Source organism: Sorex fumeus, unplaced genomic scaffold (genome assembly GCF_029834395.1).
Source record: "Sorex fumeus unplaced genomic scaffold, SorFum_2.1 ptg000003l, whole genome shotgun sequence".
NCBI lineage: Eukaryota > Metazoa > Chordata > Mammalia > Eulipotyphla > Soricidae > Sorex > Sorex fumeus.
The window spans coordinates 50,910,430-50,922,883 of record NW_026606060.1 but is presented as its reverse complement, the minus strand read 5'-3'; the positions used below and the strand labels follow the sequence as shown (position 1 = coordinate 50,922,883).

At 53.3% G+C, this 12,454-nt stretch overlaps 1 protein-coding gene across 3 annotated transcripts in view; it reads right to left on the bottom strand.

Annotated features, from left to right (window-relative positions):
* STAB2 (stabilin 2) overlaps nucleotides 1-12,454 on the bottom strand; it is a 171,007-nt gene that overhangs the window by 33,226 nt on the left and 125,327 nt on the right. For 2 of the 3 annotated variants that reach the window (XM_056116349.1, XM_056116363.1), the window contains exons 49-55: nucleotides 11,125-11,265; nucleotides 9,929-9,988; nucleotides 7,585-7,761; nucleotides 5,961-6,050; nucleotides 2,760-2,906; nucleotides 1,620-1,676; nucleotides 182-314 (exon numbers count right to left, since the gene is read on the bottom strand). In XM_056116349.1, the coding sequence (XP_055972324.1) occupies nucleotides 182-314; nucleotides 1,620-1,676; nucleotides 2,760-2,906; nucleotides 5,961-6,050; nucleotides 7,585-7,761; nucleotides 9,929-9,988; nucleotides 11,125-11,265 (805 nt within the window). The remainder of the gene's footprint in view (nucleotides 1-181; nucleotides 315-1,619; nucleotides 1,677-2,759; nucleotides 2,907-5,960; nucleotides 6,051-7,584; nucleotides 7,762-9,928; nucleotides 9,989-11,124; nucleotides 11,266-12,454) is intronic. The other variant, XM_056116356.1, reaches the window with a different exon arrangement.

Here is a 12,454-nt window from a genome sequence, read left to right as displayed (position 1 = left end):
CAATTCTGCCCAAACCGAAAGAAAGCAGTAGGAGGGTGAGCTTCTCGGAGCAAACGCCTTTGGACCTTAGTGCAGCCCTTGGGAATCACGCACGCCTCCCGCCGCGCGCAGTGGACCCGAGCGCCCTGTGCAACGGTGCCAAGTGATGGTGCAATCGCCGGGAAGGAAGAGGCGCCCTCACCCTGGCAGTCCGGGCCGAAGTAACCGCTGCAGCACCTGCGGACCGGGATCACCAGGGTGCACTGGTTCTGACAGCCGTCCAGATTCACGGTCCGCCGGTAGCTCGGGCTGTACTGACAGCGGTGCTTCACGCCCTAGAGCGAGAGGAGGGAGAGGGAGCGCGGGCTCGTGCCTGCCCCCTCGTGGACAGTGCGCGGAACTGCCCAAGTGAGACCCAAGTCGCGGCTTTTGGAAACTATCTTAGGTGGGGATGGAGGTGGGGGAGGGGGTGGGACGTGTAAAGAGGCGAATATATGGGGGAGGGGGAAGAACCACAGTCAAAAAAAAAAAGAGGGTTGCCCCACAGTTTGGGAGAAAGGGGCCGGGGGGAGAAACGCATTTTGAAGCCTAGATCAGTGGCAAGGCTCCAAAATTATTATAGAGAGGACCTGAGTTACCTTTTTGATTGGCGGGTATTTTTGTGAAGGGAGGATTGTAGATATGGGGCACACATATGGGCACGTGCTCTGCCACTGAACCACCTGCCAGGCCCCAGAGCTAGCCTGATAGTGGAACAGAGAACTTGGCTTTGGAAGAAAGAGTGAAACTAATTTTTAATGAGTGCGTACTATGTGCCAGGTTGCTTATCTACATTTAAAAACAGACATTCCATGATTGCCACAACACTGGCTTTTCCCTAATAGCCACAACCCAGAATTGTAGTATTAGCTCTGTTTTTTTTTTTTTTTCCCCCTGCAGAAGCAAGAAAGTATAGATGATGTGATCGGCTGAAGACTCTCTGAGGGCACTTGGCCCCTTGTCTGTGGAGGCCAAATTCCACTGGCTCTGCTGTTGCTCTTCCATTGCTCTCTGGGCTCCAGTCCTAGTCTCACACCTTCCTAGCTCTGTGGTCTTAAAATGATCCCTCACCCTTGCTGAGAGGCATTTTTCTGTCAATAGACATAGTAGCTTCCTACGAGTGTTCAAATGAGAAAACGGATACTCTGTATGTGTGTGTGTGTGTGTGTTTGTGTGTGTGTGTAGATACACACAAAGAGAATCCAGCATAGAACCAAGGACATGAACAACAGCCAACAAGGTGCAGCTAGCTTTTTCATCACTTAATCACCTTCAAAGTCCATTCAAGGTCCACAGACCCAGGATTTTTCTAGGAGTTCTAGAAGATGGGTAGAAGTGGGACTGGAGACAGACCTCCTGGCTAAGTATATTCTGCTCTCATTCCGTTTGCTTGGTTGTTAAAAGAACATGACTGAGAGGTAGACCTCCTTCCGCAACCCCCCCCCCCCCACCCACACACACATTCACATCAGTCCGAAGACGCGGGGGTGGGAAGGGGTGTGTGTGTGTGTGTGTGTGTGTGTGTGTGTGTGTGTGTGTGTGTCTGGTGGTGAAGCAGAGCTACGCTTTTCCAACTCCATCCACACCGTGTGCGCGGTTACCTTCGATTTACTCCACCGCGGGCAGCTGGGAGTATTGAAACAGCTCCCACAGTTGCCCTAAATGCAAGCAAAGACAGAAATTCAAAACCAAGAATGTTGGGAGGCAAAAGGCAGAGACAGGGGTGCATTAATGCCTTGATGTGCAAACTGAAGGCTTACTTCGCTCAGATTGACATTCTGCCTCTAATCACAGATTTAAAAAAGCAAGCACCCCGCAGCAGGCAGGAGCGAGAGGACAGTGGGTCCTAGTGGCCCACTGTTGGCCCCGCAGGCGTTGGACTCGGGTTCCATCCCCGGCACCCTTTATGGTCCCCTGAGCCCCACCAGGAGTCATCCCTGAGCTCAGAGCCAGGAGTAAGCCCTGAGCATTGCTGGGTGTGGCCCCCAAACAAAACAAACAAAGACAAATGCCCCGCAATTCTCCCAGGGGAACATTCTGCAGGGCTGCCTGGTGGGCAGGTTGAGGGAGGGGTCTTCTAGAGCACTAGGCAGGAGTCCTAGGGGGTGCAGTGGGGGGCATGGACACAGCTGCCTCCTCCCCGCATCCACCATCATCCTTAGTCCCCTGGTCTCTGAAGCTGGGGTTCTAATGGCAGCTGCCGGTTCTCCAGCAGAGGAGGAGGACGATGAGGCGGGCAGGTGTCTGCCTACCTGCTGGAGGTGAAGGCACAGGGCACAGTCTCCCGGGCAGGAAACACTGGGTTTCCACCTCCCACAATGATGAGTGCGGGAGAGTTTGGGCAGAGCGGGAGGAACAGCTGGTGAAAAGTGCCCAACAGCTGTTTCCGTTACGGCGAGCGGGGCCGTGCGGGGTTTCTCTGCAAGGAAGGGGCTTGGCACGCAGACGGGCAGGTCCCGGGTTCACGGAGAACGAGCCTTGGGGGAATTGCAGCCCACTGGCTCCATTTTTTTTGGGGGGGGGAATCACACCTGGCGGTGCTCAGGGCTGACTCCTGGCTCTGCACTCGGGGATCACTCCTGGTGGGGCTTGGGAGACCCTACGCGGTCCCGCGGACGGAACCCGGGTTGGCGGCATGCCAAGCAGCGCCCTCCCCACTGTGCTCACTCTCCAGCCTCACTGGCCCCTCAGGGCTGTCCCTCCGCCCCCCCCCCCACCCCGCCACAGCTCTTAGCACTGACCGAGACATCGAAGGTGGAGAAGCTGTCGCAGCGGCCCCCCAGTGTGGGGTCCATCAGGAGACAGTCAATGCCATAGACCAAGCCGAGGTCGAACGGGATCTGACGCTGCACAATCCTGCAGTTTTGGTCATTGAGGAAGAGCTCGCCCTGGGGGTGGGGGCGGGGTAGGGACGTGGGGGAGAGAGAGAGAAAAAGAGAGAGAGAGAGAGAGACAGAGAGAGACAGAGAGAGATAGAAACAAGGAGAGACAGACAGGGACAGAGTCAGAGAGAGATAGAGACAGAGAAAGACAGAGATAGAGTCAGAGAGAGACAGAGACAAAGAGAGACAGAGAGACAGAGAGATAGACAGAGAGAGACAGAGATAGAGAGAGATAGAGACAGAGATGACAGAGAGAGAACCATCCTTTTTTAGACATTTCTTCTTCTGGGCTGGACCCTGGCCCAGGACCTGCCCGCGACGGGTGCCCCGCTCCCAGATTAGCACACGCACACAGACGTGAGCAGAGAGCGGCAGACGCCAGCAGGTGGTCTGCGCCGCCCTGCTTGGGCCACGCAGACTCTTCCGGTCCGGTTCTCGTGTCTCTAGAGCGTAGTTACTACTTCGAGGGTTCCCAAATGCAGATGAGGAAACTGAGGCTGGGGAGGCGGAGTAGCTTCCCGAGGTCAGGGGCCACGGATAGGAGAGGCTCCTGCCAGGAGGTCAGCCTCAGAGACCCCGCTCAGCCCCTCTGCACCCCGAGGTAGCAAAGAGGAAACAGCGTCCTTGGAGGAGGCAGGACGGGCAGGGATGGCCACGTGGGGCTCAGACTCAGGGTGTGGTGCGGCCACTGCACACTTGGGCACCAATGTCCTTCCTCCCTCCCTCCCTCCCTCCCTCCCTCCCTTCCTTCCTTCTTTCTTTCTTTTGGTTTTTAGGTCACAGCCGGCCATGCTCAGAGGTTAGTCCTGGCTCTGCACTCAGGAATTACTCCTGGTGGTGATTAGGAAACTTTAAGGGATGCTGGGGATCAAACTCCGGGTCAGTTATGTGCAAGGCAGGCACCCTACCCTCTGGGCTATCTCTTTGGTCCCTCCCCGCTGGACTATCTCTCTGCCCCCCCAGCCCCCTCTGCCCCCCCCCCCCCCCCCCCCGTCATTTTCTTACTGAATGCAGGAGCCTAAGAAAATGCTGGGGGCGACTTTCCCCCCAGGACAAATGAGTACTGGGCTGTCGCTTCAAATTAAGAACAGTCACCTGGATGACCCGAGCAGCCAAGGAGAGGTGGACGTGTCTGTCCCTTCCTGGTCCACTGCCAGACCCCAGGACTCCCAGGGCCTTCCACGGGAATATAAGGGTTTCCCTGGGCTGGAGGTGCCCCACCTCTGGGTCAAAATTGTGCATTTGTTGCATTTTAAAAATTCTTACTATTGCACAATTGCGGGCTTTGGTCCCTAGGGTCTACCCAGCCATTAAGTGGATGAGCAGGTCTTCCCCCTCCCAGAAGCAAAATGCTTTTAGAAAGTTCATGAAAAAAAGAAAAGGAAACTGTTAGCTTCCACTGATGCCCTGGGCAGAGTGTGATGCAGTAAGGCTCCGAACCAGAACTATGAAGCTCTGGACACGGGTTAAATCCTCCAACATCTACTAATGCACAGGGGGACTGGGACAGCCAGGGGCCGAGGCCTGTTGGGATCACTTTGAACCAGGTTAAGGAATGGTTCCCTTCAACAGGGCGCTTCCAACAATCAAACAGAACAACACGTTACAAAGCTCTGGAAGCCCTAAGGTGCCCAGAACAGGAAGTGACGTGTGCTCCTTTGGCTTCTGTGACGGGGGCCCCAAGTGGTTGGGAGGGGTGGCAAGACGGTTGGTTAAGGAGAAGCACGCTGGGGTCACCTCCCAGAACGTGGAGTGGAAGGGATGGATGTGGGGGTTCATGTTCCGATGGGCATTCAACGCAATTCCAGTGACCTATCAAGGGCATTCTGACGGGGCAGGAGACGTACACAGAACGACCTTCTCAGGAGGCTCCCTGCAGGGAATCAGCTCTTCCAGAAGCTTCCTCCCTTTACCCTTCTCCTCCTTCCTGCCTGGAGAGTGGATGCAGTGGCTGGTGCCCTGGCAGCCCTTAGGACCTGGAGGTCACTATGAGGCTGAAAGCATGCCGCGGGGCGGAATGGAGTAAGAGGCTCTCCACCTCAGGTCAGCACCGAGCAGGCCATTTCCATTATTTCTTTTATCAAGACAGACGAATCCTTCGATAATTGTTTCAGGCCCTGCCACCGGAAACTTTTCGTTCTATTCAGGATGGAGATCGTAGGGACTAACCTATCAGCCTCACTCGTCAAATGGGATGACGGGGAAGGCGCTGATGGGGAAGGGGATGGTCACAGGCTTGGGGGTGGTCACAGGCTTCCTCTGCGGGCTAAGGGTGGGACAGGGCCAGCCCTGCTGGGCAGAAGAGCTCTGGATGAGCAGCCTTGGAGGACGGGAAGGGAAGGCCAGGGCCAGCCCTGAGCTTTCCTGCTGGCGGGAAGCATCTCCTGGGGGTAGAGAGTTGCTACAAATAAAAGAAATATACGGGCCTGAGTGGGGCCCAGTAAAGTCTCCATTGTGAGACTTGTTACTTTTGCCGGCTAAAGTAAATGGATGAACAACGCGAGGTGCTACAGTGCTATACACTGCTATTGGCCTGAAGCTATAGCACAACAGATACAGCGTTGGTCTTTTATGCTGTAGACCCAGGTTCCATCCCCGGCCTCCCACAGGGTCCCCTGAGCACCACCAGGTGTAATTTCCTGAGTGCGGAGCCAGGAATGACCCCTGAGCGTGGCTGGGTGTGTCCCCTCAACAGAAAATAAACAAATTAATAAATAAAGAAAAACTAAAAGAAGAAAGAAAACATGGTGGGCAATGAGGTAATACGGGGTGAGGGCATGTCCCTGACCAGGTCTGATTCCTAAAGTCCAGTGTCCAGCACTGAGATGGCCAGAGAGTCCCCCCATACCGTGGGGGTACTCAGAGCAGCACCACACCTGAGCGGTCCCTGGGTTCCCCTGAGCACCTCTTGGGAGGCCCCCCGATCCCCACCCAGCTTGCCCCAATCCAAAGCTGCTTGGTTCGCCCTGATTGGGGAGGGCGGTGGATTCTCCATCCCTGGTCCCTGCTGTCTGGCCTGTGGTCGGGGTGGGGAGGTGTGTGTGTGGGGGCAGTACTCACCAGGTGACCACTCCCTCCGCATTTCACTCTCAGGTCTGACCCCTGCAGCGTCTTCCAGGCGGTTGCCTGGGGCAGATTCGCAGCGAGAATCTGGGGGAGTGATGGGCACATGTCCAGACCCCCAGGCCGGGCTGGGCAGGGGGGTGAGGGGACTTTGCCAGGCCCTGGATTTACTGACCCGGTTTGCAAGGACACAGGACTGGCCTGCAGGCTGGAAACCCTCTGTGAGGAGGGAGCTGGCTCGGGTCTGCTTTCTCCCACCCTTCCATCCCCAGAGACCCTGGGAGGGGCCGTCTTGGGGTGGGGAGCCCCTGGCTGGGGAAAGGGTCCCGGGCTTGGGCTGCGTGTCCTTGTCCAGACTCTACAGCTCATAAGTGGAGGTGGATGATAGGATGGGTTGGGATGGGGTTATGGCGGTGTGGGGGGGGAGGCCCTCACCCCGTGTGATATAAGAAATGAGGGGAGGAGGGACGGAGGGTTGGGACAGGGGTCAGGCACTCGCTGTGATTGGCTCCTTCAAACCCTGGCACGCCAGGCCAGCTGAACCAGGAAGAGTTCTGGGGGGGGGGGGGCACTGCCAGGTGTGGACCCTTAACCTCTGTAAGGGCAAAACTGACGCTAATGACAGGTGGCAGAAAGTGAGAAAAAATCAGGTAGGCCTCAGTTTCAGTTCCTGGAACTGAAAAAGATTCAGTTTCCCAGCAATGCCTAAAGAGCCAACCTGAACCCACCTGGGAAGTTCCTGGGCCCAAATAAAGGGGCTCAATCAATCACAATGCCTCAAGTTAAAATGCCCCAGAAACGATCTTTGGTTAACGGTAAGGAATGAGTAGCTTATGTAACCATAAACTGTTACTAGAAATTATTGTTTAACTATGGCCTGACCACTGTTGCCCTAGACACTTGCTAAAATGCCTTTGTTTCGTAACTAAGCTTTTTTTTTTTTATGAAACAATAAGGCATGTCTTGCTTATGTAATCAAACTATATAAACTGCTTGCACTTGGAGTCCGGGGTCGCTATCAAGAGACCACTCTGTGGGTGAGAGAGTTGACCCCAGCTAACTGAAATAAAACTCCTACTGCTACTGCTTATAGTGTGAATGTCTCTGTCCGGCTCACTATTTGGGAACTTCTAGTTCCTGGGGTTAACACCTTCACCCAGCAAATAGAAAACAAAGCAAGTAGGAAGAGCTGCCGAGTGGACCTCAGGTAGAGGACAGCTGGACAGTGTGTGGGACCCAATTCAACCAACAGTTTCTGCCGGAGATGCTGAGGGAACTTGGCCCTGGGCTAATGCTGCCTTTTCCTACAAAGCTGCAGTCCTACCCTGGCGATCCCCGCCCCTGAGAACTGTATCAGGCTGAGCAGTTGCAGGAAGACCCCCTTCACCCAGAAACTCTCAGTCCCCAAGGAAAGCGGCCATGGGACCAGGGGAGACCCGGCGAGGCCCGATTTCTCCATGGTGCTGGGGAGAGAGGAGGAAGCTGGGACAGATGGAGGTTCCAGTCAGAGAAATGGAGGCACACTGGAGGGACGGAGCGGGGGCAGAGGTGGACACCGCCCGCTCCTGATACAGAGCCTCCTGCCCCCCACCTGACCCCCGAGTCGGCTGGGAGCTGGCACCTTGGCATCGCGGATCACGTGGAATTTCAGATACTCCTTCAGCTTGTCTTTGTTGATGGGGTTGAACAGGAAATCCCGCTTCTCGGTGGGCAGGGTGTCCAGGGTGCGGTCACTGGGCCACAGGAGGGTGACCGGGGTGTGGATGGGGTCAGTGATGAGCCCCAACAGGCCGGCGTCCTGCAAGGAGGCAGCCGTCAGGGTGGATCTCTGTGCCTACACTGGGCCCGTGTTTATTTTTGTAGCGGGGGCCATGTGTAGCAGTGTTCAGGGACTACTCCTGGAATCCAGTCAGCTGGGCAGTGCTGGCAAGGTGTGTGTGTGTGTGGCGGGGGGTGGACACGACCATGCAGTGCTGAGCCTTGAACCCAGGGCTCCTGCATGAATTCACCCCACGGCCTGTCTACACTGGGTTGTGATGGAACCAAGATGGACTGTCTACACCGCGTTGTGATGGGACCAAGGTTGTGGGCCACACGACTGGAAACTAGGGGCCTGTCACAGTGTGGTTGTCACAAGTGTGCTTGTTTGTGTAACGAGTTGAAAGTCAAAAAGCTCCCGGAAGAGAGCGATGTATAATGTCCTGACCCCACACCAGGCTGTCTTCACCAGGGCAACTTGGAGGGGGTGGGTTGAATTTCCCTCCCCACTCCAGCAGAACCCGGCAGCTGAAAACCTCCAGAACCCAACTGCAGCCGTGCTCAAGGCTGCTCTCCACAGGCTCGAACGAGCCTCACCTATGAGGGAACCTGCAGAAAAACCCAGGTATGCGGGACTCGTGACTGAGATCTCTAAGCTCACTTGGAACGGGAATGGGCCTCCTTCCCCCTGCTCCCCAGTTTTCCGGTAGCTTGGCAGTCACACCCGCAAACTGCCTATGATCAATGGCCAAGATCCAGAAACTATGAAATAAGACCCCCAGAAGAGAGCGACAAAGAACATCCTGGAGTGCGCGGTCACGAATCAAATCATCCTCTGACCCACTGAAGTACCAAGAGTAGCTCACACTTGTTTGGGTTTAATGCACATGCTTGTGATCTCTTATACAAGGTACAAGGGCACAAATGGCTCCAGGATGCAATTCAACAATCTTCACACCCTTTCCTCTTATGGTGGTGCGAAGGTGCAATGTGGTGGGGTTGGTGTTTGAATACTATCTGTAGTGAACTATTGTGAATAACTTTATGAAAATAAAAGTTTAACAACAGCAACGACAACAAGAAGAATGGAAAGTCAAATCCTGGGCTCTTATTCAGAGGAAAATAAGAGCTGCTACTCCTGTCCCCCTGGTTTTAAATTTCTGGAGCATGTCCCCAGCATTTCCTGGTATTTCTTGAGGAGACTGAGATGGGTCCACTCTCTCATACGTTATTTATAAGCTTCCTGGATCACAGAGAAGTGAAGCTGACACTGCAGGATGAGTGCTGGCTGCATTGTGAGCTCTGTCCTACGGTTTCCTCCCTGGAAACCCCCTGAGGTCTCCAAGCCCCCCCCAGAGGCTGGTTTCCTGCAGTGCCTGTGCTCAGCAGTCCTGGCACCCAGGACTGGGGTTGCTCCAACGTTTGGAAACTACGATTCTCTGTCGTGTTGCTGGAGGGTCCCTTGAATGCCTGGAATACCCTGAAACTCCCATTTCTAAAGCATCTGGCGGGGATCCTGAGCCTCAGACTGTTCTAGTAACATCTGGTCTGCAGAGTCTTCTAGGCTGTGGAATGAGGGGCGAGTTGGGGGCAGGGTCTTTAGAACCCTCCAGGGACCCCCTGGAGCAGGTGGCGGATGAGGACCCCCAGGGGATCCTTCTCCCCCGACTCCCACTGTCCTCTGAAGTCTTGGTTTGAACCAGAAGCTTCTCTACTCCGATACTTTTCCAGTTTCTCCCAGTGTTGCCTCCCGACTACCCCCCCCTCGCTTTATGATGGTGGTATTTCATTTTGGGGGATGTTCATCCTAACTCCTCCCCTTTGCTCCAGCTTCAAATGCATCTGTTGGGACTCCACATGTGACCCAGTGACAGTGTGAAAAAAAGACAGTGGGGACTGTTTAGAGAAACAGAACTTGCCAGCACACAAAGGCCCAAGAGTATCCCCAAACCAAACCAGACAAAACCCCAACCCCCAAAATCCTCCAAGCAAACCTCTCTAGGTAGTGGATCCTCCTGGGGCAACTTTTCTTTGAGGATGCAAAAAATTTTTTTTTTTAAATTTTTTTGGGTTTGGTGTTTTGGGTCATACTTGGTGGCACTCAGAGGACCATGAAGTGTTGGGGGAATTAAGTCCGGCACCCCCAGCAAGCAAAGCACGTGCTCCGCCCTTTGAACTAACTCGCTGGCCCTTGCAGCTGATTTTACCTGAATTAACTTGCTGAATTTGGAGTAGCCGTAGTTGGTCGCCACTGTTGTAAGGTTCTGCTGCAAAGACAATAAGAATGGGAGTGAAGCCTTTCTTCCGCCAGTTCACCAACGCGTTTTAATTCTATTTTGGGGGGATTTTGGGTCATGCCTGGTGGTTCTTAGGGCTGACTCCTGGCTCTGTGCTCAGGGATCACCTCTAGCAGGGCTCAGGGGACTGTATGCAGTGCTGGGGACTGAGCCCAGGTCAGCTGCATGCAGGGCAAGTGCTTTATCCACGACACTCTCTCCAGACCTTACCAAGCACTTAATAAAAACGTCAGTGGAGTAAAAAACGAGGCCAGAAAATGCGACAGACGCTGTAGATTCCTTAGCTCTCCCTCTCCCTCTCCTTTATTCCCAGATCTCTCCATTACAGAGGCCGGAAGGCTGGGCATGCCTTCTCCCAGCATGCCTTGCAGCAGAGCCCCATGGAATACAGGATCCATGGAGCGGAAGTGGGGACAGGAGGGGGCAGTAGTGGCCACTGGCGGAAGTGGCTTCTAGCAAGCACGTGGAGGTGGTACTTGGGGTCCAGACTCTTGTCTGATGTCCTTGGTGTGTATGTGTGTGTGTGTGTGTGTGGAGCCAGGTGGCAGGAGCCGAGCTGCGATAGGGAAGCCCTGAAATGAGGTCACAGGGGAGGGTTTCCCCACTTTCTGCCCAGCTGTGTGGTATCTGAGTTAGGCTTTACAAGAGTGCTGATGTACTTCATATCCTCAGGGACCCCTTTGAGTTTATTATGTTTAGTGGTTTCTGCCATTTGCCACGGAAGAACCCCTGGTCAGCACTAACAATGATAAAAGTTACAAAGGTCTGATTGAGATGAAATTTCAGTTTTAGTGACATCTGTCATCCCATCCATCCACCCATCCATCCATCCATCCATCCATCCATCCATCCTTCCACCTGATCTGTTTAAATGTCATCTCCATTTTCCAAATCCATACAAGACACATACCCTTGTGGACACCAAAGTATAAAACTCATCTATTTGCAAGTAGACTTCTGTCTACTTCTTAAGAAGACTAACCAGGCTTTTAGTTGCTGCTCAAAATTAAAGCAGCACAAAGAAAAAAATGTCTCAATATGGGGTCTCCTAACCATACTTGCACACATTGATTCTGAGCACCCTGGTCCCTAGTGAGCTCACTCACCAGGATCTTTCCCGACTCATGTTTCAGGGTGATCAGCAAGTTTTGGGGAGTCAGCAGCTTGTCGATGATGTGTATGATTCCATTGGTGCTGATGATGTCACTGGACACAATCTTCGCGTTGTTGTTGATAAACACCATGCCCTGAAAAGCCCCGAAGAGAGACTGGGGGAGGGGCGTGAAACTGCTGCCCTCCAGACGGATGCTTCATGAATTTGGACTGAAGCAGAGCTGTGGGCTAGCCCTGAAGCTCCAAGTTACTGGAGCACAGTTCCCACCCACCCCAATGATGACAGTGAAAGGGAACCAGAGATAAGAGTGTAATTTTCATTCAGAGACATTACTAACCCAGAATCAATAGCCATTTGCACAGAACTAAAATAACAAGCAGATCAAAATTGGTTTCCCTTACACATGATAACCTCTCAGTACTTACATTGCAAACCATAATGCCCAGAAAGGTGGGGGGAGGGAGAGAGGGAGAGTGGGAGAGAGGAGAGGGAGAGAGAGAGAGAGAGAGCGCAGAGAGAGAGAGAGCGCGTGCAGAGAGAGAGAGGGAGGGGGAGAGAGAGAGAAGGAGGGAAGAAGGGATGGAGGGAGGGAGGGAAGAAGGGAGGGAGGGAGAGGGAGAGAGAGAGAGAGAGAGTGCCTTCCATAAAGGCAGGCTGAGCAGGGGGTGGGAAGTGGAGTGTAGGAAGGGAGGGTGGCAGGAGGGAACCTGGGGACATGGGTGGTGGGAAATGTACACTGGTGAAGGGACAGGTGTTAGACATTGTATGATTGAAACCCAATCATGAACAACCTTGTAACTGTGTATCTCACATTGATTCAATTAAAAAAAAAAAAACTAAGTGTCTCTCCGGCACAGCCATAACACCAGACGCACAGAAACCAATCTGGCAATTATCTGGCTTTTTGCAGAACTCCGAAATCACACAGCCGCAATAGCGGCCGCACGACATTATAGGATTCTCATAACCAGCTATAGAAAACAAAGTATTTCACAATGCCTTTTCAGCAATTATGATTGTTGGGGGGGGGGACAATAATGTTGCATCTTTTGTCAAAATAATCAATGTAGAGAATAGTTAAGTGGAAATAATTTGCCTCACAGGCATTGGGAGGGGTGGGAGGGGGGTATATTGGGGTTCTTGGTGGTGAAAAATGAGTACTGGTGAAGGGAGAGGTGTTTGATCATTGTATGACCGAGACTTAAAACTGAAAGCTTTGTAACTTTTCCCTTCTTAAATATAAGAAGAAAAAAACATAAATAAAATCATGAAAAAAAACTAAGTGTCAATATTAATGCAAGTTTGTTCTAGATAAATGATCC